This window comes from Molothrus aeneus, chromosome 28 (assembly GCF_037042795.1).
Source record: "Molothrus aeneus isolate 106 chromosome 28, BPBGC_Maene_1.0, whole genome shotgun sequence".
In the NCBI taxonomy this organism is placed as follows: domain Eukaryota; kingdom Metazoa; phylum Chordata; class Aves; order Passeriformes; family Icteridae; genus Molothrus; species Molothrus aeneus.
This window is the reverse complement of record NC_089673.1, coordinates 72250-99051: the sequence shown is the minus strand read 5'-3', so window position 1 is coordinate 99051 and position 26802 is coordinate 72250. Positions and strand designations below refer to the sequence as shown.

General features: G+C 49.1%; 2 protein-coding genes across 5 annotated transcripts in view; both read left to right on the top strand.

The window, feature by feature from the left end:
• Positions 1-11210, top strand: part of TLK2 (tousled like kinase 2) — a 42902-nt gene extending 31692 nt beyond the window's left edge. For all 4 annotated transcript variants that reach the window (XM_066566828.1, XM_066566829.1, XM_066566830.1 and 1 more), the window contains 9 exons: positions 225-322; positions 702-783; positions 2481-2572; positions 3586-3675; positions 4151-4320; positions 5749-5887; positions 6952-7063; positions 7970-8077; positions 8552-11210. In XM_066566828.1, coding sequence (XP_066422925.1) covers positions 225-322; positions 702-783; positions 2481-2572; positions 3586-3675; positions 4151-4320; positions 5749-5887; positions 6952-7063; positions 7970-8077; positions 8552-8725 — 1065 coding nt within the window. In that variant the 3' untranslated portion in view covers positions 8726-11210. The remainder of the gene's footprint in view (positions 1-224; positions 323-701; positions 784-2480; positions 2573-3585; positions 3676-4150; positions 4321-5748; positions 5888-6951; positions 7064-7969; positions 8078-8551) is intronic.
• Positions 11211-17923: 6713 nt separating this feature from the next.
• The window catches only part of MRC2 (mannose receptor C-type 2), a 28712-nt gene continuing 19833 nt past the window's right edge, over positions 17924-26802 (top strand). Inside the window, exon 1 of the mRNA XM_066566908.1 lies at positions 17924-18050. Coding sequence (XP_066423005.1) covers positions 17924-18050 — 127 coding nt within the window. The remainder of the gene's footprint in view (positions 18051-26802) is intronic.

Genomic DNA, 26802 nt, shown 5'->3' with positions numbered 1-26802 from the left:
GTCTATGTAGGTGTGAACAGAACTGCCCAGTCAGTTTCCATTCCTGTTACTCGCCACATGACTGCAAATTGACTCTGACCATCTCTGTGATCTCCCAGACACGTTTTATGCCAATAACCTCTTCAAAAGTGGAATTGCATTTGTGTTTCCATAAGTCAGGTGGAAACACTACCTGCAGTACCTTACAGAGTGTTGTGTTTTCCTTTTGGTTTTTCCTTGTGCAGGAAGAAGCTGAGATCCAGGCAGAACTGGAACGACTAGAGAGGGTTAGAAATCTGCACATCAGGGAATTGAAAAGGATACACAATGAAGATAATTCACAGTAAGCACATAGGATTCAGGGATAAGAACTTAAAGTAATTTTTTATTTGTTCTTTTCATAACAAGAAACAATCTTTTCATAATCTCTTACATAATCCTTTTTAAATTGATTTTATAACTCAATAGTCACTTGATTGTGGGGTGGTACAGGTATAGCTTTAAGTTCATGTAAGACAGGCTTCCACATTCATCAAGGTACCCTTAAATAGCCTTTCATTAGTGCAGAGTGATCAAATAGCATCAAATTTGTCAGTCATTAACACAATTATATTTCTCTGTCTGAAAGTGAAAACATAATTTCTTAGCTGTGCAGTAGCTGTAATTTATTGTGCAGAGGAGGTAATTGTTTCTGTCTTCTTAAACTGTGTCTTTCTTACCAGATTTAAAGACCATCCAACGCTAAATGATAGATATTTGTTGCTACATCTTCTGGGTAGAGGTGGCTTCAGTGAAGTATATAAGGTAACTTGGAAATGGTAATCTGGTGTAATCTGGATCTGCAGGAAGCAGAGTTTTTACACTTGTTTTCTCAATGCTGTACAAGTTATGGAGGGAAGAAAGGAGTACAAAGCTCATCGTGCATCTGGCTTGTATTAGACATCAGAGTTGAGATTTTCAGGTGCTCGCCTTGTCCTCAGGGATCAAATTTCCTTGAAATGAGTGTCAAAAAGTGTTGCACCAAGTCTTCAATTTTTGCTAGGACAGAGAAGCAAACCACTTGTTTCTTCAAATGCTATGCACAAATACCTGGAGTGGCTAAGCCTTACTGAGACAGCACAGCAAGTCTGAACATCTCTGTAAATAAGTGAAAATAGCTCCAATAATAAGAGCAAAGCCTGTACTTCCTGGGGGTATATGGCTCTTGTGCCTCTTTTTCTTGTGCCTTCATTTTACCCTCTGAAATAGCAGACTGGGGGCAGTGTGTGTGTGTGTTTGTGTAGTTTTGGGAATTCCTTAGAGCTGAGAATTCCTGGTGTCAACACTCTTAACAGCCAAGACCTGGGATACTTTGGTGCTTGTTATTTGACTATTACACTTAGAGCTATTCCACTTCTCAGTATACCCCATTTGTACTCAGAAGTTTGGAATTCATGTTGAATTTGGCTAGAATGGAAATAATTGTGCCAGTGCAAACATTGGAAACTTCATGGTGCTTTATTGTTTTGATGCAGCACAAAAATAGGAACCTAAACTAAGGGGACTAGACTGCTCAGATGGGGGGGGGGGAAAGTGTGAGCTGTGTCTAAGTACTTTGAACTGCTTTGCTGACTAAGCAGAAAGTTTTGGCTCCACAGATGAAAGCAAGAGGGCATGAGTGTTTCCTACCTGCCTGCTCTTAAGAGTTGTAACTGTTATTAAAACAGAGAAGTGCTTAGCCCTTCCTCTTGGCCAATCTATTAAGCATTAGGAATTAAGTAGACAACTTTTGAGATGAACACACATTATGCCTGTTTACTTACCACAGCATTTTGTCCTGACCTGGAAATCATTATATTATTATGGCTGCTCTCAGGCAAGGTAGAAGATTTCTGCATTGCTCCGTGAGTGCATTTTCAGAGGTCCATTCTTTAAGGACTGTTCAAATAATAAAGAAGTGGAGGGAAGGATAAAGCACAGGATCACACAGCTCTGCTAAATTCTTGAATTCTCCAGCTTTTATATATGCTGAAACATTATGCTTTAAGTTGGAGAGCTGAGCTACCAGTGTGAAACAAAGCATTGAAAGATCTTCTGTATTTTGAGGGTTCTTTTTTATTAACTCAAGTGTAGAAAATGAATTTTGGACTTGGGGGAATAATAGCAGGGTCTTTCCCAGTAAAAAAACTGTCTATATTTTAGTAATTTAGTCTTCCTGGTCCTTTTGCAACTCTGGTAGTAAAATGCCAAAATCAATGCAGTGTGAGTTAGATCCCATGGCGAAGGTCAGATCTAAGTGCAGAATATTCAGTTGTTTTCAAAGTTGCTCACATTCATTAGTGCAACATATTAAATCAAAATGTGAGTTTGCTTTTCCCTCACTGGGAAAAGTGAGGGAAACCCACGTTTGGTTTTAACGCTGATTGCCTGGGTGGGGATATTGGTTTGTTAGAGCTTGTCTGCTTTTGCAGTATTAACTTCAGACTGTGATTCCTACTGATTTTCAGCTCTTCTCTCTGCAGGCATTTGATTTAACAGAACAGAGATATGTAGCTGTGAAAATACACCAGTTAAATAAAAACTGGAGGGATGAGAAGAAAGAAAACTATCACAAGTAAGTGAGTTTGTAAAGCAGCCAGCAATGTTCCCAATTCCTCCTGCATTTGGTTATCCAGTGCCTGTGGACAGGCTGCCAATTTTTTTCCTATCTTTGCTGCATTTCAAAAGCCACTTTCTATCCCAGTAGCTACTTGCAAAAGTTCTGGTCAGATTAGAAATATTTTAAATATGTGCATATGCACACAAAGTTTTGTATAAGCCCTGTGCCTCTGCATTTTAAAGCATCAGTGCTCTGTGAGAAAAGTGCTGAAGTGGCTTCTCTCTGAAATGTTCAAGCAGTTCCATGGGAAACAGCTTTTCCTCCCCATCTTTCAGGTACATACCTGCATCGTGCTCTCTGGAAGCCTCCCCCTTCCCTTTGTTTTCTAGAATAAGTGATCCTAATTGTGGCTTTCCACTACCTGAAGGGAGCCTGCAAGAAAGATGAAAATAAACTTATTTACGAGGGCCTGGAGTAACAGGACAAAGGAGGAATGGCTTCAGCCTGAAAGAATTAATTTCTTCTTAGGAAGAAATTCTTTACTGGAAGCTTTTTGCTGTTGGTAGTTCTTGCTCCCTAATGCCATGGGTTAGATAACTCTGCAGAGTGACAGCCAAGCCTTCTCCAAGATAAAGCTGTGTTCTTAATTCCCCAACAAGTCACTGGGACAAATTAATCTGAATTTGAAGCCTGGAAATCAGGCTGCTAAGCATCATGGAATTCTAGAACTTGCTGATTTTTGTATTCAGCTGTCTTGAATCTCTTAAGGATTTATGAGGCTATTCTATTTTGGCAAGCAGTACCATTAATCAAGATAAGTTATGTAGCATTGCTAGGGTTGGAGCTGCACTGGAGTTTTGTGGTTCTCAAGAGCTGTTCTGTGCAGTTCCTCCTTCACTTGATTTGTCTGAAGCCGTCTGAGGAACGTGCATGGGTTTGATTGGAGCTGGATGCTGTGTGGTGTGTCTGGATTCACTATTAGAATTAAGTCACTTGTATGACTAATGCTCAGACTTTGCTGTTTTCAGACATGCATGTAGAGAGTACAGAATTCACAAAGAACTGGATCACCCTCGAATAGTTAAACTATATGACTACTTCTCACTGGATACTGACTCGTAAGTTGTGTTGCTCTGTCCTTTCCCATGGTTTGACCAATTCACTAAAGACAAAGTATTTAAAACTTTTCAGGAAAGTCCAGAAGGTGTCCACACCAGTGTTAGACTTTACTGCAGAGATAACCAAGGTGTACTTCCAGCATACACTGGTTTTCTGGAGACTCCAGCTCACAAACTAATGCGGTGTATTCTGTCAGATGTGGTGCTTTACTGGTAAATCCTGCTCTTGACCCTGGGCAAATGCCACATCTGATACTGCTTTCAGCCTCTGGGTCTTTAATGGGGAATCTCAGACCTTTGTACTGTTGAGCATTGAGGCCTGTGCTCCTGGTAGCTTACTTTTAGAAAGGGATTTATAGCCTGAAGGACTCTTAATTTAATATATTGGCCAAATGGGTGAGTTACAGACAAGCAGTAACAGTGTTCTGGTTTATATCAGGTGCCTTAATTGCAACAACTCCTGTTTTTCTTTCAGGTTTTGTACAGTGTTAGAATACTGTGAGGGGAATGATCTGGACTTCTACCTGAAACAGCACAAGCTAATGTCGGAGAAAGAGGCACGATCCATTATCATGCAGATTGTGAATGCTTTAAAATACTTAAATGAAATCAAACCTCCCATCATACACTATGACCTTAAACCAGGTATGCTGTGTTGGCATGCTTAAGGATGCTAAGAAAATGTAATGGGTTACAGGTAATGTGAGGCAGTTTCCTTTGTTCAAACAGCAGAAAGAAGACAGGGCTGTCTGGGAAAGCTAACTTGCAGCAAGAAAAAAAATGTAAAATGCATAGAACCTTTGGAAAATGCGTAAAGGGCGTTTTCTGCCAGAATTGCAACATAAAACAAGGAGGAGTAACATGCAAAACAAGGAGGTGTAACATTTTCAAGAATGAGACCTTGAACCACCAAATGGCTGTGTTAGTTTTCTTAATGTCCTGCTTGTATTCCACTTCAAGAGCTTGTTATTGCTTCATAAAGTCTCCCACAATTACTGGTGTGCTTCATGTTCCCATTCTTCTGGCTTATTCTTTCTGTAATCATCTGGCTGAGAATTTGATGGCAGAAGCCAATTTTGAAATGTTTGTTTTTTCATATTGTGTGTCAGCTCCCAAAGCTGAGGACGCACAGTCAGACGGCTCAGGTTTGCCTTTGAGTTAATTCAGTTACATCTGCCGTGGAGAAGATCCTCCCCAAATGGTGTTGTATATTTTCCTTTTACTGCTGGGGCAGAGCCACAAGGGAGAAAATGGAAATGCTTCATTTTGGGATGATGCATATTGGCTACAGAGCTTTTTTCCTAATCCAGTAAATTCATCCATCTCTTTGGGCAGTTATCCCTAGCTTGTCTCCCTGTACTGGTGGCACCTCATCAGCATTGTGTAACTGGTTTATGATGTGGTTTGTTGCATCAGCATGAGGAATGTGTACGGGAGATGGTGCTGTTGCACTGGTTGTAGTGACCCCATTTCCTCCCTGGCTGTTCCCAAGTTGTCTGGGTTCTGCCTGCAGCTGCCTAGAGCTGTGATTCATCTGCTGCCATCACACACAGTTTTGCTACTTTATTGTTGGCTTGGAGAAAAACAGTGATGATCTGACTTCTTGATGGGTTTATAAAAGACTCTTGCCTAAGCAGTCATTGTCCTTTTTGAGCTTAGAAAGTCACTGTCAGGAAGGAGAAAATTTCTGGCATGTTGAGAAGACAGGGCAAGTCAAAACTTATGGGCAGAATGAGTCATAACTGTGTATGTGTACTTCTCTCCTTAATCCTCCTTTTTGACCTGCCCTTCCAACAAGATTTTCAAGAGGGGTCAAAGCCTGGGCTTGAAGTTCATTTGGCTAACAGGGCTCAGGATCTGGAGGCTCCAAGCAATATGAGGTCACTAGGTCATTCAAGATGAGTAGATCAGCTCTAGCACTTGGTAGTCCCTGAGTTGTCTCTGAAGTTCAGGATTTTGAGAGTTAAAACATCTGGTGCAGCTCACTGTAGGTCCCTTGTCCTTGTGCAGGGCTCAATGCAATTTTATTCTTGATAAATGTGTATCCTAAGGCTGTTTCCTTCCTCTCTCTAGGTAACATTCTTCTAGTCAATGGTACTGCATGTGGAGAGATAAAAATCACAGATTTTGGACTTTCCAAAATCATGGACGATGACAGCTACAACTCAGTTGATGGCATGGAGCTGACATCACAGGGGGCTGGTACTTACTGGTAAGCAATGCCTGGGGCACTTGCAAGTTATGATCAAGAACAGTTTATAAACAGCTTTGGAAGTGTGTCAGCTCTCTGTGTGTGCTGCTATTAGCTTTACACACTGGAGGTTTGAGACCCTGGCAACTGCTTTTGTTGTCACACGGCTCTTTTTGAGGCTGACAGCTTTTTACTGTTCAACAGGTCAGTGTTTAAAAACCAGCTCATATTCAAAAGGCTGGTGAAAAGCTGCTTATGCTGCTGAGATAGCGAGCTCTGGAGTGGGGCTTGGCTGCTCTTTCACAATCCAGAGTGGCTCCGTCTCGCATCTTAAGCAAGAACAAGGGAAATACTGTACCTATTTGGAAATTCAGGTTTATCAGGGAGATAAAAAGAGTATTCTTCTGAAATTAGGAGGTGAAGATCCCTAGCTAGCTCTCGAAAAATCTCATGGTGTTGTCTATTCACTTGAATGACATGTTTTCAGCAATTCTTTATCTTCTGCGCCAAGTGTCACTGTATCACCCTTGGTTGAGATCAGACACTTGGTGAGTGCCACCGAGTGTGACTCTTAGATGTCACGCAAGCTGCAAACTGTCACCATGGGCAACAGAAAATTTGTTGGGCCATTCTGTGTTGTACAGCTTTGTTTTGTTCCTAAAAATTAAACTAGCTGTACCCTGAGTGAAGCTGAATGTCTTTAACTGGGGCATGGCATATGGGGTTGTATTTCTAGAAATATGTATTTTGGCTGTGTGCTTTTCATTGTGGAATTGTTGGCCAAGCCCTTTCAACAGCAAATACGAGTTCTGAAGGTAAAAGAGAATGGGCTTGTTTTACGTGCTCTGGTGAAAAGAAACTGACTGTGCTGACTAGCTCAGAGCACAAGCGTCTGGAGAGTCCTTGGGATCACTGTTCCCAGAAGGAGTAGGCATTGGTGATCTTGGCCCAGAGATGCACAGGAATGAAATGGGACCCTTGAGTCCCAAGCCAGTATCTCATCATAGAATTTTCTCTTCCAAAGGAAATCATAGAAAATACTTGAAGCTGCTGCTCATAACTTCTTAACACTTCCTTCTAATCAGGTATTTACCACCAGAATGTTTTGTGGTCGGGAAAGAACCTCCAAAGATTTCAAATAAAGTTGATGTCTGGTCAGTGGGAGTCATCTTCTATCAGTGTCTATATGGCAGAAAGGTAAGGTGTTTAATTTCTTTTCTTAGTGGTGTTTCCCAAACCTTTTGGGAGGCAACCCAGGCTTCTGCTTCCTTCTCCACAGACTTAGAATGTGCTCCCTTGTCTCCTTGCCATCAGTTCCAGGGCAGAGTGCATGCTAATTGGAAGTGGGGAGCATAGACTAGGCTGTGTTGTGCTCTACCTTTAGCATTTCCTTCAGAAAAGACATTCTGCAGAACATCTCTTTCCACCGGGCATGTTCCCACTGAGGCTGCTTTGGGCAGGACAGGTGTGTCATTCATCATCTGAGGTTTTTGGTCTGGTCTTGTCTGTGACACTTTCCATGCCCTGAGTCTTTGTTGGTCTTGATGGCTGCAAGTGCTATGGAGGGGAAAAAAGTAGACCCACTTAGGAGTTTTTAGGATGACTTTTTTGGAAGGGAAAAGCGTGGATCGGGAAAAGGTGATTTGTCAGCTTTATGACAACAGGAAAGATAGGATGGAGAAGGGAAAGGAGTCCATGAGCTCTTGTTTTCAGGAGTCCCTGGTAACTAAATGTTGTGAAAACTGGGGCTTTCACACGTGCTGCTCAGTGCTGTCAGTCAGACACATGGAACCAGCCCAGCAGAGATGAGTGGGTGAATCTCTGCTAGCTCAGGTGGATGACAATGGTCTAACAGACCCACAAGGTCTGGAAGCAGGTGGAGATCCCTACTGGGCAAGCCAGACATGTTCCAGCTTGATCCCTTTTGTTCATTTGAGCATGGGACGCAATGTGTCCTGGTCCTCTGGTATCCGCAGCACCTTCCCAGCAGTTGTGGGCTGCTTGCCTGGAAAAACGCTGATGTCAGGTGATGATAAGCAGTAGAGCTATGGGATTTTTATGCCTGTCACCAACCTTTAACGACTTTTTTCTTTCTTTTGGTAGCCCTTCGGTCACAACCAGTCACAACAGGATATCTTGCAGGAGAACACAATCCTGAAAGCTACTGAGGTGCAGTTCCCTCCAAAACCAGTAGTCACACCAGAAGCAAAGGTAAATCTGCTTGAGGTTCAGGCAGCACAGGCAGTTCCAGCCTCCTGATTTTCATAAAGCCAGCAGGAGTTCTGTGTTTAATGCTCACCTATCACACAGTCATCAGTGGCTTTGCATGTCCCATCCTTGGAGGTGTTCAAGGTCAGGCTGGATGGAGCTCTGAGCAGCCTGGTCTAGTGACAGTGTCCCTGCCCATGGCAGGGAGGTTGAAATGACATGAGCTATAAGGTCCTTCCAATCCAAACCATTCTGTGATTCCATGATTACTGCAGCTGTCAGGCTGAGCAGTGAACACTGGGTGCCTCTGCCCATGCTTCTCCTGGTCCAAAATGAGATTTAGTGCAAGAGCTGGGCTGTGTATAGGGAAGGAATTTTGGCACTGGGGTTGTCACATTGGCCCCACTCCCAAAGAATCAAAATCTTCCTGTTTCTGTCATAGAAACTAATTCTTGCTTTGGCTTTGGGGTGCTGCAGGCGTTCATCCGGCGGTGTCTGGCCTATCGAAAGGAGGACCGGATAGATGTCCAGCAGCTGGCCTGTGACCCCTACTTGCTGCCTCACATCCGCAAATCTGTATCCACAAGCAGCCCAGCTGGAGCTGCAATTGCATCAACCTCTGGATCATCCAATAACAGCTCTTCAAACTGAGACAGAATAATAGGCCAAAAACTGCTTGAGAAACCGGCAAAAAGACTTTCAGAAACACCTTTGGAACAGAGGAATCCACAAGGGTCTCAAGAAACCTGTACCAGGTGCTTTTTTCTCTTGCTTTTTTCCATCCATAGAGCATGACAACATCAACTCTCATCAAGAAAGCCTTCAGCATCTAGGCCGAGCCATGTGGATAGGAGATGGCTTGAGGTTTATCCAGTCAGTGACCACAAAAACGTGGCTGCTCTGAGCAAGGAGGGGAAACTCAAGAAAAAAAAAAAACAAAAAACAAAAAGACATGGTTCCATGTACTGTGAACTTCTGAACATGCAGCCTTGGGGAATCCAGGACGCCGTGTGTGCTTCATATGAAGAATGTGGACTTTGGAAAAAAGACTGGGCTAGTCCAGTGTTGATATTTAAACATTGTTCTTTTTCTTTTAATAAAGTTTAGGTAACATCTCCTTGAAAAGCTCGAAGCACCAAGGTTCAGCTGGGGATGGTATATGACTCTTTGCCCTTTGGAGGGGAAAAAAGTTGATCCTGCCTGTTCATGGCACTAGAGTTAGTGTTTTACCCCTAATTAATTTCAATTTTTTTAAAATAACAATTTTTTGGAAGAAAACAGTTTTCTGGTCTTAGTGAAACCCGTATTAGCAGGTATGTGGCAGTGTCCATTCTGCAGCTGGTGCAGCTTTCTGCTGCTTTGGGACGGCCTCTTAGGAATGATTCACCTTCTCAGGAGGGTGGTGAAGCCCTGGGAGGACAGGCCTGCGTCGCTCTGTGATCAGAGTGGATCACAGCTCAGGCTGCCACAAGGTCTCAGCTGCTGCTTCATCGCTCTCCCAACGGTTGCACTGTTTTAATGTGTTGAAGTGCTGCTGTTTTTGCAGACCCAGCCCATCATGCTCATATTGCTTTCCACACTTGTGAGCCTGATCTTGGTTGGCAGGCAGAGAGCAAGTGGGGATTGAAGCACGGCTCAGGTGTCACAGGTGTGATCTGTGCCCACACAGCTCTCTATTGAGCTTGTTCATGTTAGAGGGTTCTGAAGCTGAAGCCTTGTCTGCTCCTCTCTGTTGGGTGACTTGGCAGCAAAGCTTCCGATCTCCCTCAACAGTTTTCAAACTTGCTGACTCATGAAACTTGCTGCCATCACTGCATCCGATTTCAGATGGCAGGGAGTGAGATAATGTTCTTGAAAGGAGCAAACACCCTAATTATTGTCTCCTGTAAACTGCGTGGAGGGGTCTTGTACCTTCAGCTGGATCTGCCTGCTGTGTAGTGGGGAGCCTCCCACTCTTCTTCCTTTTCCCTCCTACATAGAAGGAAAACTGAAAACACAAAAAGCGCAGCAATTGAACATGTGGCAGCCAGGTTGGAGTGCTCCTAACATGTGGCAGGAGTTCTTAGCCAGAAATATTTAAAGATGCAGTGTTGAGGAGCAGGGTTTGTCCCAGGGGGGAGACGAGCCCTGCACTACTGCAATTCAGGATGCTGGTTAAAAAACAAACCACCCTGTGTGCACTTCCCAACCCAGTCCCTGGACCACTGTGGGCTGAGGGATCCTTTGTGGGACAGCTCCAGGATTGTACCCACAGCTGTGGCAGCCTGTGGGCTGTTTGGGTGGTTCTGTTACCCCACTGGCATCTCCTAGCAAGTGCTGTTCTCCATCATGCACTCGGAACTGCCACTTGTCCGCCTTATTGTAAGCCATCATCTGCAAATATTGTGCTTAAACCTGATCAGGAACTTGTTAACTAAGAAATGGAGCAGTCTGTTGGAGTCAAGCAACAGGCCAGGGAAGTGGAGAACTCTGCTGCTTTGATTTTTCTTACTCTTTTTGTAGTGACTCTTGGGCTTTTAATTGGATTTACTCCCTTGCAGCTGCATTTAGGGTGGTGTCTAAACTGCTGTAGTGTTTTATACAAAGAACAAAAATACTGCATCTTTAAATCCTCAGCCATCCTCTCTTAGCCCTTTCCATGCCTGCTGCTCTAAGCTAGAAGTTAATTGTCCAGCAAGGAGCTTCAAAATGTTTATTAAGCCTCTGTCAGGAGAATTCAGGGTTGGTGCTTCATCCCATTTGCCGAAACTGATTTGGTATCTGTCCACATCGGGGAGAATTCTAAAAGGGTTTTTTTCTATCCTGGTCCCATTGTTTCTTGGCCATCCAGTGTGTGCATCTCTGTGGGTGTGATTAGTTTTGTGTCAAAAGCATTTATTCCTGCTGTGCGACACCCAATCAGGGCCAGGGGACAGTGACGGCTTTTTGGGGCTGACAGCAGGGAAGAACCCTGGTAGAATTCTGGCTGCAACACTTCCCTTGTTAAGATGGGTTTCACTTCCAATAACAGACCCTATTGCCACACTGTTCATTTACTTAAAGTGTATGAAGAATTTGTAACTTAAACCAGGCCAGACTGTTTTGGCTCTACCCAACAGATGAGATATGGATATTAAAATAAGTTTTAAGAAACTGATTTTCTTGGCTTTTACTGTTTTTCTGCTCTGGGCATTGGCATGAGCTCTCTTGCAGTGGCTGCACAGAGATGACACAAGACAGGATCGGGAAAGATGGAGGAAGGGTGTATTCCATAGCTCAGAGCAGTGAGATCTCTGCATCAGAGGGGGAATTGCTGAAAATTACCGAGTCACTTAATTACTGATATTGATCTTGTCCTGGAACATAAATTAGAAAGCTGAGGTGGATTTGTCCTTCATTTCCTGTAGAATAGCACCTGCCCTTTAGAAGCCATAAAGGTCGAGAACACAAAAAAAACACCTTTTCTCTTTCTGATAATCTGTGGGTCACAGCCCCCCATTCACTCCCCAGCCCATGAACACCCAAGTCTCCCCTCTGTCACCCACAATAACCACCCTGAGCAGTGAAGAAACTCAGCTCCTTTAATTTCTTGGGGCTGGGCTTTGTCAGCTTTACAAAAATACACAACAGAAAATTTAAAAGGATGGTGGCAGCTGAAGATGTTGAGTCTTTTTGTATCTGGAGTGGGGAATGCTGGGGCCCAACTCACTCTGTTGCTCCTCCACAGGCATGTGCTGACCATGCCCAGGCATCCCCCAGGAGCCAGGGCTGCTTCCTCAGATGAACAGTCACCAGGCCCCAGGTTACTCTGCAAACCTGACCTGACCTTCACTGTGCCTGAAGTCAAACTCAGTGAGTGCAAGTGAAACCAAACTGAGCGAGCTTGGCTCCCTCCCTGCTGCTGCAATTGATCATTTCCAGCCCCCTGTTCCAGTTCAGATGATGTGACAAATTTGGGCCAGGAGAGGCAGCAATGGTGCTTCAGTAGCATCAGCAGCATCATCATTGTCCTGCAGTGGGTAGGCAGGTGCCCACACGTGCAGGGACACACCTTGACACCCTCAGGATCAAGATTCACCAAGGGGCTGCCTCACTGGATGCTTTGCCTCCTACATTCGCATTTGGGAGTCATGCTATAAATGAGCTTCCCTCTACGAAATGGGCCAGTCCCAGTTTATTTTGTGACCTGGCAAACCCACAGCGTGAGCTTTGTAACCGCTGCCGCTGTCTGCCTGGGATCTGCTGCTGGAGGATGCTGTTTTATGGGTGCTACGCAAGCTTGGCTCAAGCAGCCTTAAACTAAACCTTCCTACTCACAGCTTGGAGGAGAACAGGAGACTGGAGTGTGTGGGAACATAATTAGGCACAACCCTGACACCCAGTGAGCCTGGACCTAAGCTTTGCTACCACATGCTGATGCATCTTTGCCCCAAGACTGATTTTCCACAGCTGCACAGGGCTCTCCCTGTGGTCTCTGCTTCTCCCTGGCCCCAGTGCTGCCCTCAGGGGCAGCTGGGTGCCCCCTGGCCATCACCCTGGGTGGGGGCAAAAGGCCAAACAAATGCAGAGCAGCTCGGCCTCCCCTCACTACATTCACACCCAGGAGCAGGCTCTTGGCCACAAGGACACTATTGTCTGTTCTGGGAGCAGGCCTGAGACACAACCCCATTCCATGCTTTAGCTGCATGGGGGTGTGAAGGCCAGAAGAAGCTGCTGGCATGTGCTGATGGTGAGGAGCTGCATGCTACCACCAGCTCTGTGTGCTGTTCCCTGCTCCTCTGTGCTCCCAGCCTGGATCTCCTCCTGGGATGGGTTACTGTAGTCTTTTTCTCCCTCCACCTTCAGCTGCAGCTTGTGTTTCACTCACTCTGTTGCTACTCATTTCCAAACACATTCAGTGTAGGGGTGGCTGAAGTGCTTTGAGCTGATTCAGGAAAGCCTGAAAATAGAGGTTATCCACCATCTGCCCCGCTAGTGTAGGATGAGGCCACCATCCCCCAGGCCACCCTGGCCAGGAGCTGCTTTCCCATCCTCCCTGCTTGGGCTGCAGGGATGGTGCAGAGCAGTGCCGTGGTCCAAATGGAGTTAAAATACTGGGATGGAGATAAAAACACAGGAATTAAGATAAAAATGCAGAGATGCTGTGAGCAGCAGCAATATGAAGACAGGGAGATTTAGCCTCATGTTCAGGCCAGATCTCCCATTCCCCCCTGTGCTGCCCTGGGGAAGACCAGCAGCAAAGTTACAAGGTGATTGGCTCTGCCTTGCATTCAGGGGAAGAAAAAAATCCAGAGCTCTGCTCAGCCCTGCCCTCTCCCGACTGAAAGCTCCCGCTGCATAAGAACCACGAGCACGCGCTGCCCTGCTGGCAACCGCCTTGCTCTTGGCTCAGGTCCACATCAGGATCAGGACTCCAAACCTGCTTTGTTCAGCATTGGCTGATCCCAGCTCCCACTAATCCTGAAAATCCACGCACTCACACCCAAACCCAGGAGACTGGCTGGGATTGATGCCAAAACCCCTCTAGGCTAAAGGAACTGGTGCGGGATGGAAGTGGGAAGAGAACATGCCCGTGGCTATGAGGTAAGGTAGTGGCAGAGGTGGAAATGAAGCACTCGACCATGCTGCTCTTGCTGCAAAGGGCCAGGGAACAGGGTTAAGATCTCTGCTCTGTGGTCCTATACCCACTTCTGGCAGGAGGAAGATGCTGTTCAGGATGTACTGTCCTCCACTACTCTCCAGCTGCTTTCCCTCCCCACTCTGCAGGCCAGTTCTGCCAATTTGCTCTTGAGTCATGCAGAGCAAGTGTTTTTCTAAAAGGAAAATTTCTTGTAAATGGCTGGAATTCTCTCTCTGCCCCTTTCCAGGAGCCCTCCAGGGGAGGCCAGGCAGGAAGGAGAGGCAACAGGCTCAGAAGGCAGCACTTCTCTTTGGGCAGCCCCCAGCCTTGTCTCGCCCCCGCAGCGGAAGGCCAGGATCTCAACGCTGGTCTTCACAAGGCTGGAGCGCCCTGAAATTCCTCATGGCAGCTCCAAGTGAGCACATCTGGTTTTAATAAATTATTTGCAGCTTGAACTTGTCTGACTTTTCAGGGCTGCAGAAGACAGAACAGCAAAGAGCTCTGAGAGCTGCTGTGTGGGGCACCCACAAAGGGACCCCTTTTGCAGTGCTGGGAGACAGCAAATTTGGGAAGGAGGTCAGGGGGAATGAGGCTGACCAAGCACGTTAAGGGAACCTGGCAAAACTCCATCTGCTCCTTGCAAGAGCCAAAGGGACGGTTGGGCCGGAGACAGGGAAAGGGCCTTTCATTTTGGCCAGGATCCCTCTACTCACAGCTGAGTGTGGAGGGGGCTGATCCCAAACATTGAGAGGAGCACGGGACGCAAACAGGGGGTGCCCTACAACACTCCTTGCTTGGGAGTGGAGCCTCAGCCACCAGCGCCGAGAACTGCTGTTGCAATGTTGAACCATAATGAAAAAACCAAACCCTCAGGAGCATCACTATGGGGCCCCGATGACAACCAACGTGCCCGGGTCTGTGCAGGAGCTGAGCCCCTCCATGGTGTCCCCAGGCTTCTCCCCAAAGGGAAGGGTGCAAATGCAAAGCTTGGGGATGAGTCCCTTGCAGTACCCCCATGGGATTCCCCACCGAACCTCACATCCCAGCAAGACAATACCAATCACCCTCACTGCCTGCTGTGCAAAGCCTGGAGTTTGGAGAGGGAGCTGGACTGGCTGTTCCTGCCTGTCTCCAACAGAGAGAGCGACGTGGCCATTCCCTGCTGCTGCTGCTCCCAGCATAAGGGAGAAGGAGCCAGCAGACGCCAAGACGGCCTCTTCCCCAAGCAGTGACCTCAGTGCACAGTGCCTGCCAGGTGGGTGTTGATCTTGGCCCAATCAGTCCTATTTTGAGGCCAGAATGAGGCCAAGGCAGTGCTAAGCTTTTGTCAGAACCTGGCAGGTGCTGCTGATCCCCAAAAAAGCAAAGCCCCTGACAACCAGAGTCCCCCAACAGCAGCTGCCCACACGCAGGGCTTTGCTCTCCTGGAGCCCTCAGTCCCACAGAGAGCCATGGGCTGGGGGGAACACCCTTGGAAGAGTGTAACAGAGCAGGACATGCTGCCTCCCTGGTCATACAATAAATAGACCCTTAGAACCTGCCAGCCCTCATAGGTGGCCAGACCTTCCTTGAGAAAATTCTGAAGGCTACAGATGCTGTCCACAGGTCCCCAAATAATTTCCTCTAATGCCTCTCACATAAGCAAACACCAATCCTGCCCCATGACCGCCCCAAACTTAGTTGGTCATGGGGTGCCTCACTGCCACTGAGCACCCCAGCTCCAAATCTGAGGTTTCTCCCCCACCGTTATGGTTGGGTCCCACTCCACATTGGTGACATATTTTGCAACTTGCTGACCATCCTGACTGACCTGCTTTTTCCCAAGTGCTCCTGACCTGGTCAGGCCTCCAGCCAAAGGCGGGCAAGTGGCTTGGATCTATCTCCAGAAATGTTTTTCAAACCTTCTGCAGGATGACTTTCACTCGAGCCAATGCTGTTTCACCCATCCTACTGCAGTTCTGCCACTGTGACCACTCCCTACATGGGATATTGCTTTGGCCAAAACCCAGAGTTTATTTTTCCAATTAAATGACAAGATACAGATGCTTCAACTGTGGGAACCAGCTACTGACACTGAATATCTCAAGTTCTGGGTAATCCTGGGATAAGCCCATTGCTCCAAATCAATCTTCCGAGGCAAGGAGCTCTCCTGAGATTGTGGCCAGAGGTGCAGTTGGCCATCCCTTGCACTCAGCCATGTCCCCTTGTCCTTGCCAGGCAGCAACTCATTAGGGCCAGAGGGGTCAGACAGCCTGGAAACATCCCAAGGGAAAAACATATTTCCACCTGATCCACTCTGTTGAGTATGACTCAGCTGGTACTAAACTGGATTAGGAAGAGAGTAGGTAAGGAGCTGTTGGCCTGTGTTGAAGAAATTAATTAAGAAGTGCTAATTATCTGCTAATCACATGCAGCATAGGGGCCTCCAAGACACAGGATGAACCAGGCCAGGAAGCAGCAATGTTCCATGGGATCCAAAACCTTTTGACTCTGCTATGTTCCTTCTTTTGGATGAGTTCAACTTCCTCAAAAGGGATGTCAGGTTTGTCCAGGATGTGTGGAGGGTCCCACTCATGGAGATTTCACAGCCCCATCATGTCCAGCCACTGGTGTCTCAGTGGGTGGCATCCCCCTGGAGTGATCTCCAATTTTTTGGGACAGGAGAGAGGATCTGGCTGATTCCTTCTTCTCCTCCGGGCTGGCATGCTTGTTTCCTGTGGCAGCCATGGAGGCCAGCAAGGCCTCTCTCTCAGTGCTGTTGCAATTAAAAAATAATCCCTGCTTTAGAAAAACCAACAGTCCAGATGCTGATGTGCTTAATTAGCTCCCTCAGAGGGTTTGCATCCCCAAAGCCCATCCTGGCACCAGCTTGGAGGTCCTTCCTGCCTCACTGGGAAACAACAGATTCCTTTATTTTCTGAAGAATAGCCAAACTATGGCTGGCTCACACCCATTCCTCACCCCCTCAGGGGTTGTGTCATCTGTGCCATCTTGGGGCCAGATCCTGCTTCCTCCTCAAGGGAGCTCTGCCATCAGCTTGGTCTCCTCAAAAGCGTCATCTCCCCTCAACCTGTATGGCAGAGTCTGTGTTTCAAGGACTGACTGACTCTCCCTGCACTGCTCAAATCCCAGGAGAGTTTGAGGAGGTGAGGCTTCTACACCCTTACGGATGCTCCCACAAGAATGGGCACCAAGAGCATCACCCAAATGCGCCAAATGGATGTAAAAAGCCAGGAGTATGCCTGCTTCCAGTGTTTTCCATGTATACTGCCTTCTTTGAGTGGCTTTTGTGGCCATGGGCAGCCTTGCTGGAGTGGAGGTGTGAAAATAAAAGTTTAAAAGTTCTTTAAAAGTTTTTAAAAGCCTTTTATGTTCAGCTCTGGATGTGGAGCCTACATTGGATATTGTGGATGTTCTTTGTCTCATGCCCGAAGCAAAACACCAGAAGTTGGAGAGCTGCACCAGCACTCATAGCTGGAGGGATTGGGCTTGTGGTGGGAGGTGTAGTGAGCCGTGCCCAACTTCAGCGTCCACAGCTGAACTGGGAGCTGCCTAGCTCTGTACCATAGGAATGGATGGAGGAGGATCCAGCTGGGCTGGCTGTGCTTGGAATGAGATAACTCTGCCTGGCACCCAGGGGTGCAAGCGACGATGTGTGGTGGGAGTTCAAGGCAGCCCTTGGCTCCTCTCCCCGGCGAGGTGGGGTCCCACGCTGACGACCCGCAGCGGGGCCCGACGCGGGACCGGCGGCACCGAGGGCATCTCCCCCCCACCCTCCGCCCCGTACCGAGGCATTGCGGCCACCCGGGGTGTGGAGACGACTGCGTGGGTACTCTGCTGCGGGAGTCAGCCATTCCCGAGCGTCTGCACGGATGCCCTGGCCAGGCTGGGCTTCATTTCTGCCACTGCCCCGCTTCATTCCCGGACCCCCGCCCCAGCGATGCGCTGCAGCGGGCGGAGCCCCCCCGGGCTGGGGCCGCGCCCCGCTCTCTCGCCGCCGCTGGGCCGGACCCCGGTCTGCTGACGCAGTGTCTGAGCCCGGCGAGCACGCTTCAGTTTTTTTTTCTTATTTTATTTTGTAACATTTCCCCCCCCCCCTTCCCTCCCTTTCCTGCTCGCGTCCCTCCTCCTCCTCCTCCTCCTCCTTCTCCTCCTTCTCCCCCTCCCCTCACCCCTCTCCCCGTCCGCGTTCCCGGCTCGGCAGGAGCGGCAGGAGGGGCCCGAGCGGAGCGGAGCGGGCAGCGCCGGGGATGGGGCGCGGCTCAGCGGGACCGCGGCCCGTCTGCTCCCCGCTGTGCCCCCCCCTCCGCGGCCCCCTCTGCTGCCTCCTCTGCTGCCTCCTCGGGCTCCAGCTGGTGCTCGGCGCTGCGCACCCAGGTGGGACCGCGCTCTCCCTCCCTCCACTTTCCCGAGTTTTCTTATCGGGGGGAAAAGGGGGGGCGAGGAGCCAAACCACGTCGAGGAGCCAGACCAGGGCTGGGGGACGCCCCCCCGCCCAGGCTCCCTCGGGGAGAGGGTGGCGGGACCCCGGCGGCGGCGCGCAGGGCGGGGGGGGCCGCCTCGCTCTAACGCGGATCACATCGCTGTGGTTTATTTCCTCGCGGAATGTTTTATTTGCTTTTACTACGGTTTGTTTTACTCCATCCCTCTCCGGTCGTAGTGCCTTCCGCCGCGTTTTGTTTTCTGCAGTTTGGTCGCACCCTGTTTTCTTCCCATTCCGCCGCGTTTTCACTCCCTTTTATCACTCTTGAGTTTAACTCCCCGCGCCGAGCAGCCACGCAGCGCCGGCCGAGGCCGGCGGAAACGCTTCCGCGGCCGCGAGGGGGGCCAGGGGGGCTCCTGGGCCTAGGGCGGCCGCCGGCCCGCTGCGCTCCGCAGCCCCTCGCCGGCCCTTTGTGTCTCCGGGGAGGGCAGTTCGCGGAGCGGGAGGTCGGGAAGGGGCCGAAGGCGTTTGTTGGAGCTTGCCGCCCTCTCCCATCCTGACCCACTCCCCTTTCCCGACGTGTTAATCTTATGAAAAAGATTTTCAGAAAATCTTTTTTTTGATCGGATCGGGGTCCAAGTGTGTATTTGCAAACTTTTTTTTTCTTCTAGTAAGTCTTCACAGTAAATTCAACGGGTTGTATTTTACCTTTTTTTAACCTTATGAAGGCACATGAGCCAGACACTGGAGGCTCCTCTTCATGGCCCCTGAAATTGCCGTTGGAGACCCTTTTCATCCCAAGACAGTCTAGCCTAGAACTAAAGAACTGCTTTTGGGACTTCCTTGAATTATTTTGGCTCTATTCAGAAAATGTTAAGATTTGAAAAGAGCATAATTGGCTACTTTTGCCCGAAAATAACTGTAATCCCTTGGCCTATTTTGTCAGAGCACATTTAGCAAATCCAAAGCAGATTTGGAAGCAGCAGCATAGGAACACACTGATCCCCTCTCCCATCTCCCCTTGCCCCTCCAGGGCTTTCCCCTCTCCCCTCAGTTTCACAGTGCCTGGGGCTGAGATGCCTCACTCAAGGGGCAAACATGGACTTGATGACAGTGGGCAGCAATCCCATGCCAAGCAAGGGGTCGGTTCTGGCATCAGAGGAGAAACTGCTTGGCTGGGAGATGGAGAAAGTAGGAAGCAATGGGAAAGGAGACCCCTGTACCCTGGGGCACTTGGAAGAGTGGTCAGGGTTTGCTGCTGTTTGTAGACATCTCAGCTGGACTTCTCACAGCTGAATTCCTGTTAGACCTCCCCATAATTTACTTGAGGGCCGTGAATTCCTCCTTCTGTGGGCTTTTAGGGAGTTATTTCATTTCAGCAAGGTTCTGCTGCCTTTACGGGCTGATTCTGGCTGTTTCATCCCAAAAAATGTCAGTGGGATCCAAGTCTGGCAATTCTGAGGACAGAGGCACCTCTATCCCGGCCGTGGGGCGGGAGCGGTGGCAGCCGACCCCATGCTGGGCCTGGGCGAGGAACAAGGCGGCTTTCAGCGGCCGCCAGCCCGCAGGGCCATGTCACTCATGCCTTGCTGGTGCTGAGCACCCTCAGCTCTTTCTCCTCCCCATCACCACTTTCAGCTGCTCCTGCCCTGGATCAGTCCTCTTTCAGACCTGATGGATGAAGGGGGCAGAGGATGGCACCAATGGAGGTGCCACATCCAGGATCCCCCAGCACCAGCCTGGATTGCAGCTCAGAGAGGATCCTTACTGGGAGTTTGGGATCAGGATGGAATAGTCCCCAGAGTTCCTTGTTCACAAGGACACTTTCAGTGGGGGCTAGCCCAGCAGACAAGCATTGATTCCCCTGGGGAGCTCTTGCTTCTTTGAGAGGTTTGTGCCAAACCCTCACCTCCAGGATAGCCAGAAAGGTGGAGCAGAGCTCTTGGCTGGAGGTTTGGGGCTCCTTGCTGGAATATCTCCTTCAGTTCACCCATCTGTGCAGTGTTGTGTGGGCACCCGCATACCTTCTCAGGGAAACTGAGGCAGCAGCTGCCATCCTGCCATGGCTGCAGGGAGGACAAGTTCCTTATCTCAGTGCCAGGACTTGGTGCTGGATCGACTTCCCACCTATCCAGTGCTCAGTGTAGGTCCTGCCATGTCAGCTGTGGGGTAAGAGAGAATGCAAAAGGGACCTGGAAAGAATTTACAGCCTGTAGAGCAAATAGAGCAGCCTTTACATGAATTTCCCCCCCATTTTCCCCTTTCATAATGGAAATAGCTTGTTGCATGGCAAATGCAGTCCCAAGAAATTATATCTCGATCTTCTTCAGACTGTTTGGGAGCAGGAAAAGGGGTCAGAGCTGGAACCTGGCAGGGCACAAGGGACAGAGGAGAGCTCACCTCCCCACCATTTGCAGCCACAGCAGCACTGGGACGTGGCAGCAGGCTTGGGGATGGGGATGACAAGAGTGAAAAGAGATTTAATTTAACCTTCTGTGCAAAACTGTTCAACTGCAAAACTGTCCTCTTCCCCTAAAGCCACCCAGCTGGTATGGGGACCCCAGGTGGTTTCCCATGGGGAGGTGCTCCTTGACAGTGTGTGCAAAGGCATTTTCAGGCATTGAGGTCTTGGTGATGGTTAAAGCCACGTTGCAGATTTTTCTCTCTGGTTTCGTTTTCTCTCTGGCTGGATTTTGCACCTTTCCCTGCAGGCAGAGGCACTCTCTTTAAGTATTACTTCCGTAAGTGTTTTCCAAGGAAACATTTTGCCCCAAAATCAAAACAAATGTGTGCTGAGGGTGTTATCATCCCTCTGTAGTAAATAATTTTTTCCAGATGATAATCCATCACAAGAGGCTCTGGTCCCATTGACTTGGTGGGTGCTTGGAGCAGGGAAGGGAAGGCTTTGGTCCAGCTCTGCCAGAGGTCCCAGTGTTGCACACTTGATCATCATGCTCTGCTCAGCTCCATGAATGTGGCTGGATCTTGAGTGGGAGGGGGAGTGGTAGCTGCCCTCCCACCCACTCCAACCCAGCCTAAGCCAGCATTTCCTGATCGGTTGTTTAAGCAATTTGTAAAATTTGCTTCTTCACGTGCAGTGAGGAGCAGGATTTTAATTAATCTGAACTGTGCACAGCTCGAAGAGCATCAACATTTTTCTCATTCCTAAGATTGCTTGCAGCCCAAAAGAGACCCACACAGATGCTCTTGTTGTTAAAGAGCCCATCTGTAATTTCTTAAGGATTAGAAGATGATTAGTGGATTGATTTGCAAATTCCTGGGAGCACTCTTTAGTCTGGGAGCAAAGGTTTGGTGGTTTCAGGGGGCACAGAGTATTTTCCAGTATAATTTCCATGGGGAAATTATACTGCTGGGGAAGGGGCCTCTAACATAATTTTGGACACAAAGCTGGGTCGATGCTGGAACTCCCAGAAGAAATGGGGATGTCTGTCTTCCTCCACTTCTCCGCTGCACTTGGTGATGTCGCAATACGGACGCATATGGGATTTTCCATGTAAAACAGCCTTGTTTGCAGGATGGTGCATAGGTGGAATGGACAGATTGAGCTTTTCCCATTCCTCTGTCTGAATCCCAACATGGCAGCTTGGGGCTCTGTAGTAAAGGCCCCATTACCCCAGTAATGCCAGGTCTGGAAGTGCTGGGCATGAGGCAGATAAGGGGCAGCTGGTGGGAAGTTTCATGGTAAACATAATTTTAATTAAAAAATATATATGTATGTGGGACACCAGATACTGCCCCTGGTAGTGTGAATGTTCTTAGGTTTGGTGAATAGGGGTGCCCCTGTCCAGAGACAGTGATACCACTGCTCAGGGAAGTAACATTAGGAGTGGTACTGGAAAAACAATAGAGAAGAAATCTATGGATCTTTCATCATTTTGGGGGGAGTTTCTTTAGTAGTTTTGAAACATTTGATAAGTCCTCTGCCAACTGTGCTGGAAGCACCCTGTCTATGAGGACATGTCAGGGCTGTCCTGCATGTCACATCACACCACTCACCATTTTGCTGTCCTGGGGCTCTGGGGTGCTGGCGGTTGAGGGAATGGGGACAGCCAGAGGATCTGGGGCTAGAGCAGTGCTCAGGAGTGAGTGACCACTGTATCCTGGGAGAGAGCCTTTGCCTCTCCCACTATGTTCTTGGTGGAATCCATTGCACTCCTCCATCCTGGCTGGAGCCCATTCGAAGGATAGTGCTGCCTTCATGTCCCTGCATTCCTTGGGAGTCAGAACCTCTGGGTGAATGCAGCTGCTGCAGGGCTGGAGCCTGGGCCAGGTCTAGGGAGAAATTGGAGAAAATTTCCATCCTTCTGTCCTTTGCTGGGTACTGGAGGGCAGATTCTGGGGCTCTTGTCTCCCTTGTGGCCACTGCTGTGGTGAGTCCCTTGGGCTGCCAAGGGACAGGCATCCCTTCTGGAATGCATTCATTCATCTGTGACCCAGGCAGGATGTTGGGAGAATGGGCTTCTTAATGTGTGCAGAGAGGCTGAAATGAAGTATGGGGCCTTTATGAGACAGCAGGAGTGAGCAGGGTGGTAGGTAGCCAAGTAAGGAGCTCATCACATACAGCTCCTACCATATAAACAACAGTTTCTCTCTGTCTGCTGGGCCAACCAAGAGGAGTTTCTCAGCTCCAAGTGCACATCCAGCCTCTCCATACCCTCCATAGCCAGACTATCAGAAGCTTCACTTTCTTCTTTGTAGCAAGAGATCCTTAACTCCCTGAGGTCTGTTATTAAAACAGAACAACAACCACCCTCTTTTATTCTTGGCTTGGAGCTTGGCTTGGAGCACCGAGAGCTGCTTCTGGCAAGTCTGGCCGCAGCCTAGCCTCAGGGTTGTGCTGTGCTGAGTGATGCTGTGAGATGTTGGGCATCATTGCTCATTTGCTGTAAACCTCTAATTTAGGAGTGTCAGGGGTGGGGGTTGTGTCTCCTCTCAACTCAGGAGCAGACAGGACTGGTGACTTTCTTGAGCCAGACGTGTCCTGGGCCTGCCAGAACGGCATTTCCTTCCCGTTTTTTTTTTTTTGGTTTTTTGGTTTTTTTTTTTTTGTTTTTTGGGTTTTTTTTTTTTTTTTTTGGTCTGAAGTTCCTCTCTAAGGAGTTGCATGGAGTTACTGATGTCAGAGGCAGCTGGGGGTGAGGTAGAGCCATGTTGTCCCTCCTGCAGACTGGGAATGCTCTCGTGTCCCGTTATCACTGGCAGCAGGGATGCTCAAGCTCTGCTGTTGGGAGCTCCCATGGGCACAGCTGATGCTTTTATCACTGTTTCCCATTCCCAGATCATAGAAGGATGCACAGGCTTCTTTCCTGTGGCCAAAAATTGGCGCTCTTCATGGCAGTGGCTATGCTTTTTGCTCTTCTCCACACCAAGACTGTAAGCATCAGCCATGCCTGGGCTGACTGCTGGAGCTGGACTTTGCTGGCAACTTCTCTCCAGCAAGAGGATTTTCCTCCAGAGGAATAATTTGTCCAGTAATATGAAATTCAAGATGGACTTGGGACTTTTCTGTGACCCTGGTGTATCCCTCAGCAGAACTGTCTGGGTATGGTCAGGGGCAGTCCTGGGGTCCTGCCCTCCCAAATGTCACTGGAAGGTGAATTGCTGGGCTGGTGTCTCCCCATTCCAGCAGTTCCTTCTCTTCCTCAGGGCTGTGCAAGCTGGGCCCAGCTGATGCTCTGTCAGGTGAAACTCTCCGGTGTTCCATGAGCAATGATTTTTGTTTCTTTATGGAGTCCCAAAACGGCTTGGGTTGAAAGGGTCCTTAAAGACCCAGGGGCACCTTCCACTAGTATGGACTGCTTCAAGCCCCATCCAACCAGTCTTGGACATTCCCAGGGGTGGGACAGTCACAGATTCTCTGGGCAACCTGTGCCAGGGCCACTCCACCCTCACAGGGAAGAATTTCTTCCCATCTAACCCTGCCCTCCTCCAGCTTAAAGCCACTGTCCTGTCACTCCAGGCCCTTGTCCAAAGTCCCTGTCCAGCTCTCCTGGAGCCCCTTTAGGCACTGGAAGGAGCTCTAAGGTCTCCCCGGAAACTTCTCCAGGCTGAACATCCCCAGCTCTTCCAGCCTGACTGCATTTTTTGGTCATATTTTTCTATGTTATTTTTTTAATGCCAGGGGAATTTTTCTTCTCTGCTGCTGATCTTTCCCCCATACTTGGTGCATCCCCACCGTGTTTATTGTGAATGAGTTCCCAGATCCCACAGTTTTCCACTCATCAGGGCCGTGTGGGTTTCAGAGCCACTGTTCACCCTTGGGTTGCAAAAATGGGCTGAAAAGATGGTGGTTTGGAGTAGGTGGCTTGGGGCTGCTATGCCCTATTTGCTGGCAGGTGAGAAACATTACATGAGGAGGTTCAGGCTGAAAGGGGGATTCCTTTCTTCACCTTGCAAGTGAAGGGTGGGTTTCTTGCTGCAGGACGTTACAGGTAAAACCTTTTCCTGGGCTCACAAATCCAAATGAAGGTGTTAGTAAGCACAGAGGGCTGCAGCCCCTGAGGGAGCTCATGAGTCTCAGAGTGCCAGTGGAGCCCTGTTTGCTGGCATGGCTAGGGCACCTTGTGGGCTTCAAGGCTTTGCTGCCTTTACCGGCTGGTTTGGAGCAAATCATATCCAGTGTGTGTCTGCAGCACAGGAATCTCCGAGAGGGATCTGTCCCTGTGGCTCCGGAGGTGTTCAGACTCCTGCACAAGCAACTTGGAGCTGTATTTTTTGGGACATCCCACATAAAGGGGAACCTTGAGTGAGAACAAGGGCAGGGAGCACCTTTCCCAGGGCAGCTGCAGGGCAGGGCTGAGTTCCAGAGGTTTGCAAGGGGCTCTGCCATCACACGGTGCCATGATCACCCTCACAGAGGAGCCAGAGAGGTGGCAGGGGCTGGCAGGGATGTGGTATCAGAGCCTCGCAGCACTGACATGTTGGGGACAGCATTTGCTTTCAGTTGTAACTGAAGCCAGAGCCCTGGAGCTGCTCCAGTCCAGGATAACTGGGGCTGGGGTCCTTTTTTGAATTTGCTCCCTGCTGGTGATAGGAGGGTGACAAATGCAATGGAGCAGGGATGCTCTGGGTGTTGTGGGTGGCTGAGCTGGAATGTGCTTGGGGCTGGGTGATGCCAAGGATGCCCATCCATGCTGTGCTGCAGGGCTTTCTCTGTCCACTGTCCTTGTGGCCTCTCTCATCCAGTGCTGCCCACAGTCCCCAAAACAGCTGAAAGTTTGTGCAGTTTTCCATATTTGCTTGAGGATGGTAAAGCTGTTGTGGAAAGGGTTGAGCTGAGTTCCTTCAGTTCAGGCTTCCTGCTGGCCAAGAACTTGCTTTTTTTGAGTGAGAAAACTTGGAGCCAGCACAGGGTGTAAAAGCTCCCTTGAGAGCTGCCTCAAAAAATGGCAGCTTCTCCATCCCTGCAGTGTTCAGCCACCGGTGCCAAGGCCAGTGTCTCCTGTGGTGCTCAGGCATGAGCACCCAGTATTTCCCACGTGGGTGAGGAGAGTGTTTCTGCTGGCAGAGCCAGAGTCCTGCTTTCAGTCCCAGTTCCCCCTGTCCCCACCATCACACTGCCTTGTAGCACCAGCTGCTTTCTGTGATCCCTCCAGTAGGCTGAAGGCAGCATCCCAGTGGCTGCATGGCTGGAGCAAGACACCATCCTTGATGGAAGTGTGTGGGATTTTGCTTTGCTTTCACAAGTCCTCCACAGAGGAGGAGGACCAGAATGTGATGGGTTAGAGCTGCTCCAAGCTGGCCCTGCTCAAAAGAGGGAGGATGCAGGAGGGAGGGATGGAGTGTCCCAATACCAGCCCTGGTTTAATTTTGGTGATTTCAGGCAGATCATCCAGCAGGATTGTGTTTTCCAGTGCTCTTTGTCCTGTGCCAGAGGAAGCCCCTCTTTGGGAAGGATCTGTAGGTGTTGATGTGATTTGGTTTGCATAACTGGGGGGCGTTTGGAAAGTTCTGCCTGTGTGATTTCAGGTCCACAGATGGGTACCAAAACCTGAGGAACATCTCTGAAAGGAGTCAGCCATAGCTGTGCCATGGCTACTGATGGTAGAGCAGGACAGCAGGTCCTGGAAGGCATGGGGACATTCCCAGTCTCCTTGGGATGCTCCTCTGGAGCCACCTCCTGCAAGGATTGGGTTTGCTCTGCAGAATACCAGCTTGGGGAAAGGGATTCATTGATCCAAACTTGCCTCCTCCCACCCAACTAAACATGTATCCTGGGCTCAGGAATGCTGAATGCTCCTTTCAGTGCCCAGGAGCTTATCCAAGCACCACTGCCAATGTCATGGACACGATGGACCCAGTCAATTCCAAATTCCATAGAAATTAGGGAAAGAAAGGTGTATTTTTGATGAAACACAGCTTTGCTGCCTGGTGTTGAGCCAATGCGGGTCATCCCCCCCAGCTCCTCCCCAGCAGTGCATAGCGAGCAGTTTTGCTGGAAGAGCTGAGGGGGATGCCAGGGCTGAGCTGGTGCTGGAGCTTTCCCATTCCTCCATGGCCCAGCTGACACTGGGGACACACTGCGTGGCCTCTCCTGCCTTCTTTGAGCCAATGGGCCGAGCTGCTTGCAGAATGCAAGGGCTGCCCACATCCCGTAGCCTATAATTTCCTACTTCCAGCTCTTCTCTTTTTAGAGTAAAATGGTATTTTGTGCTTCTCTGGCCCCAGGCCTGCCCCCTCCAGTCT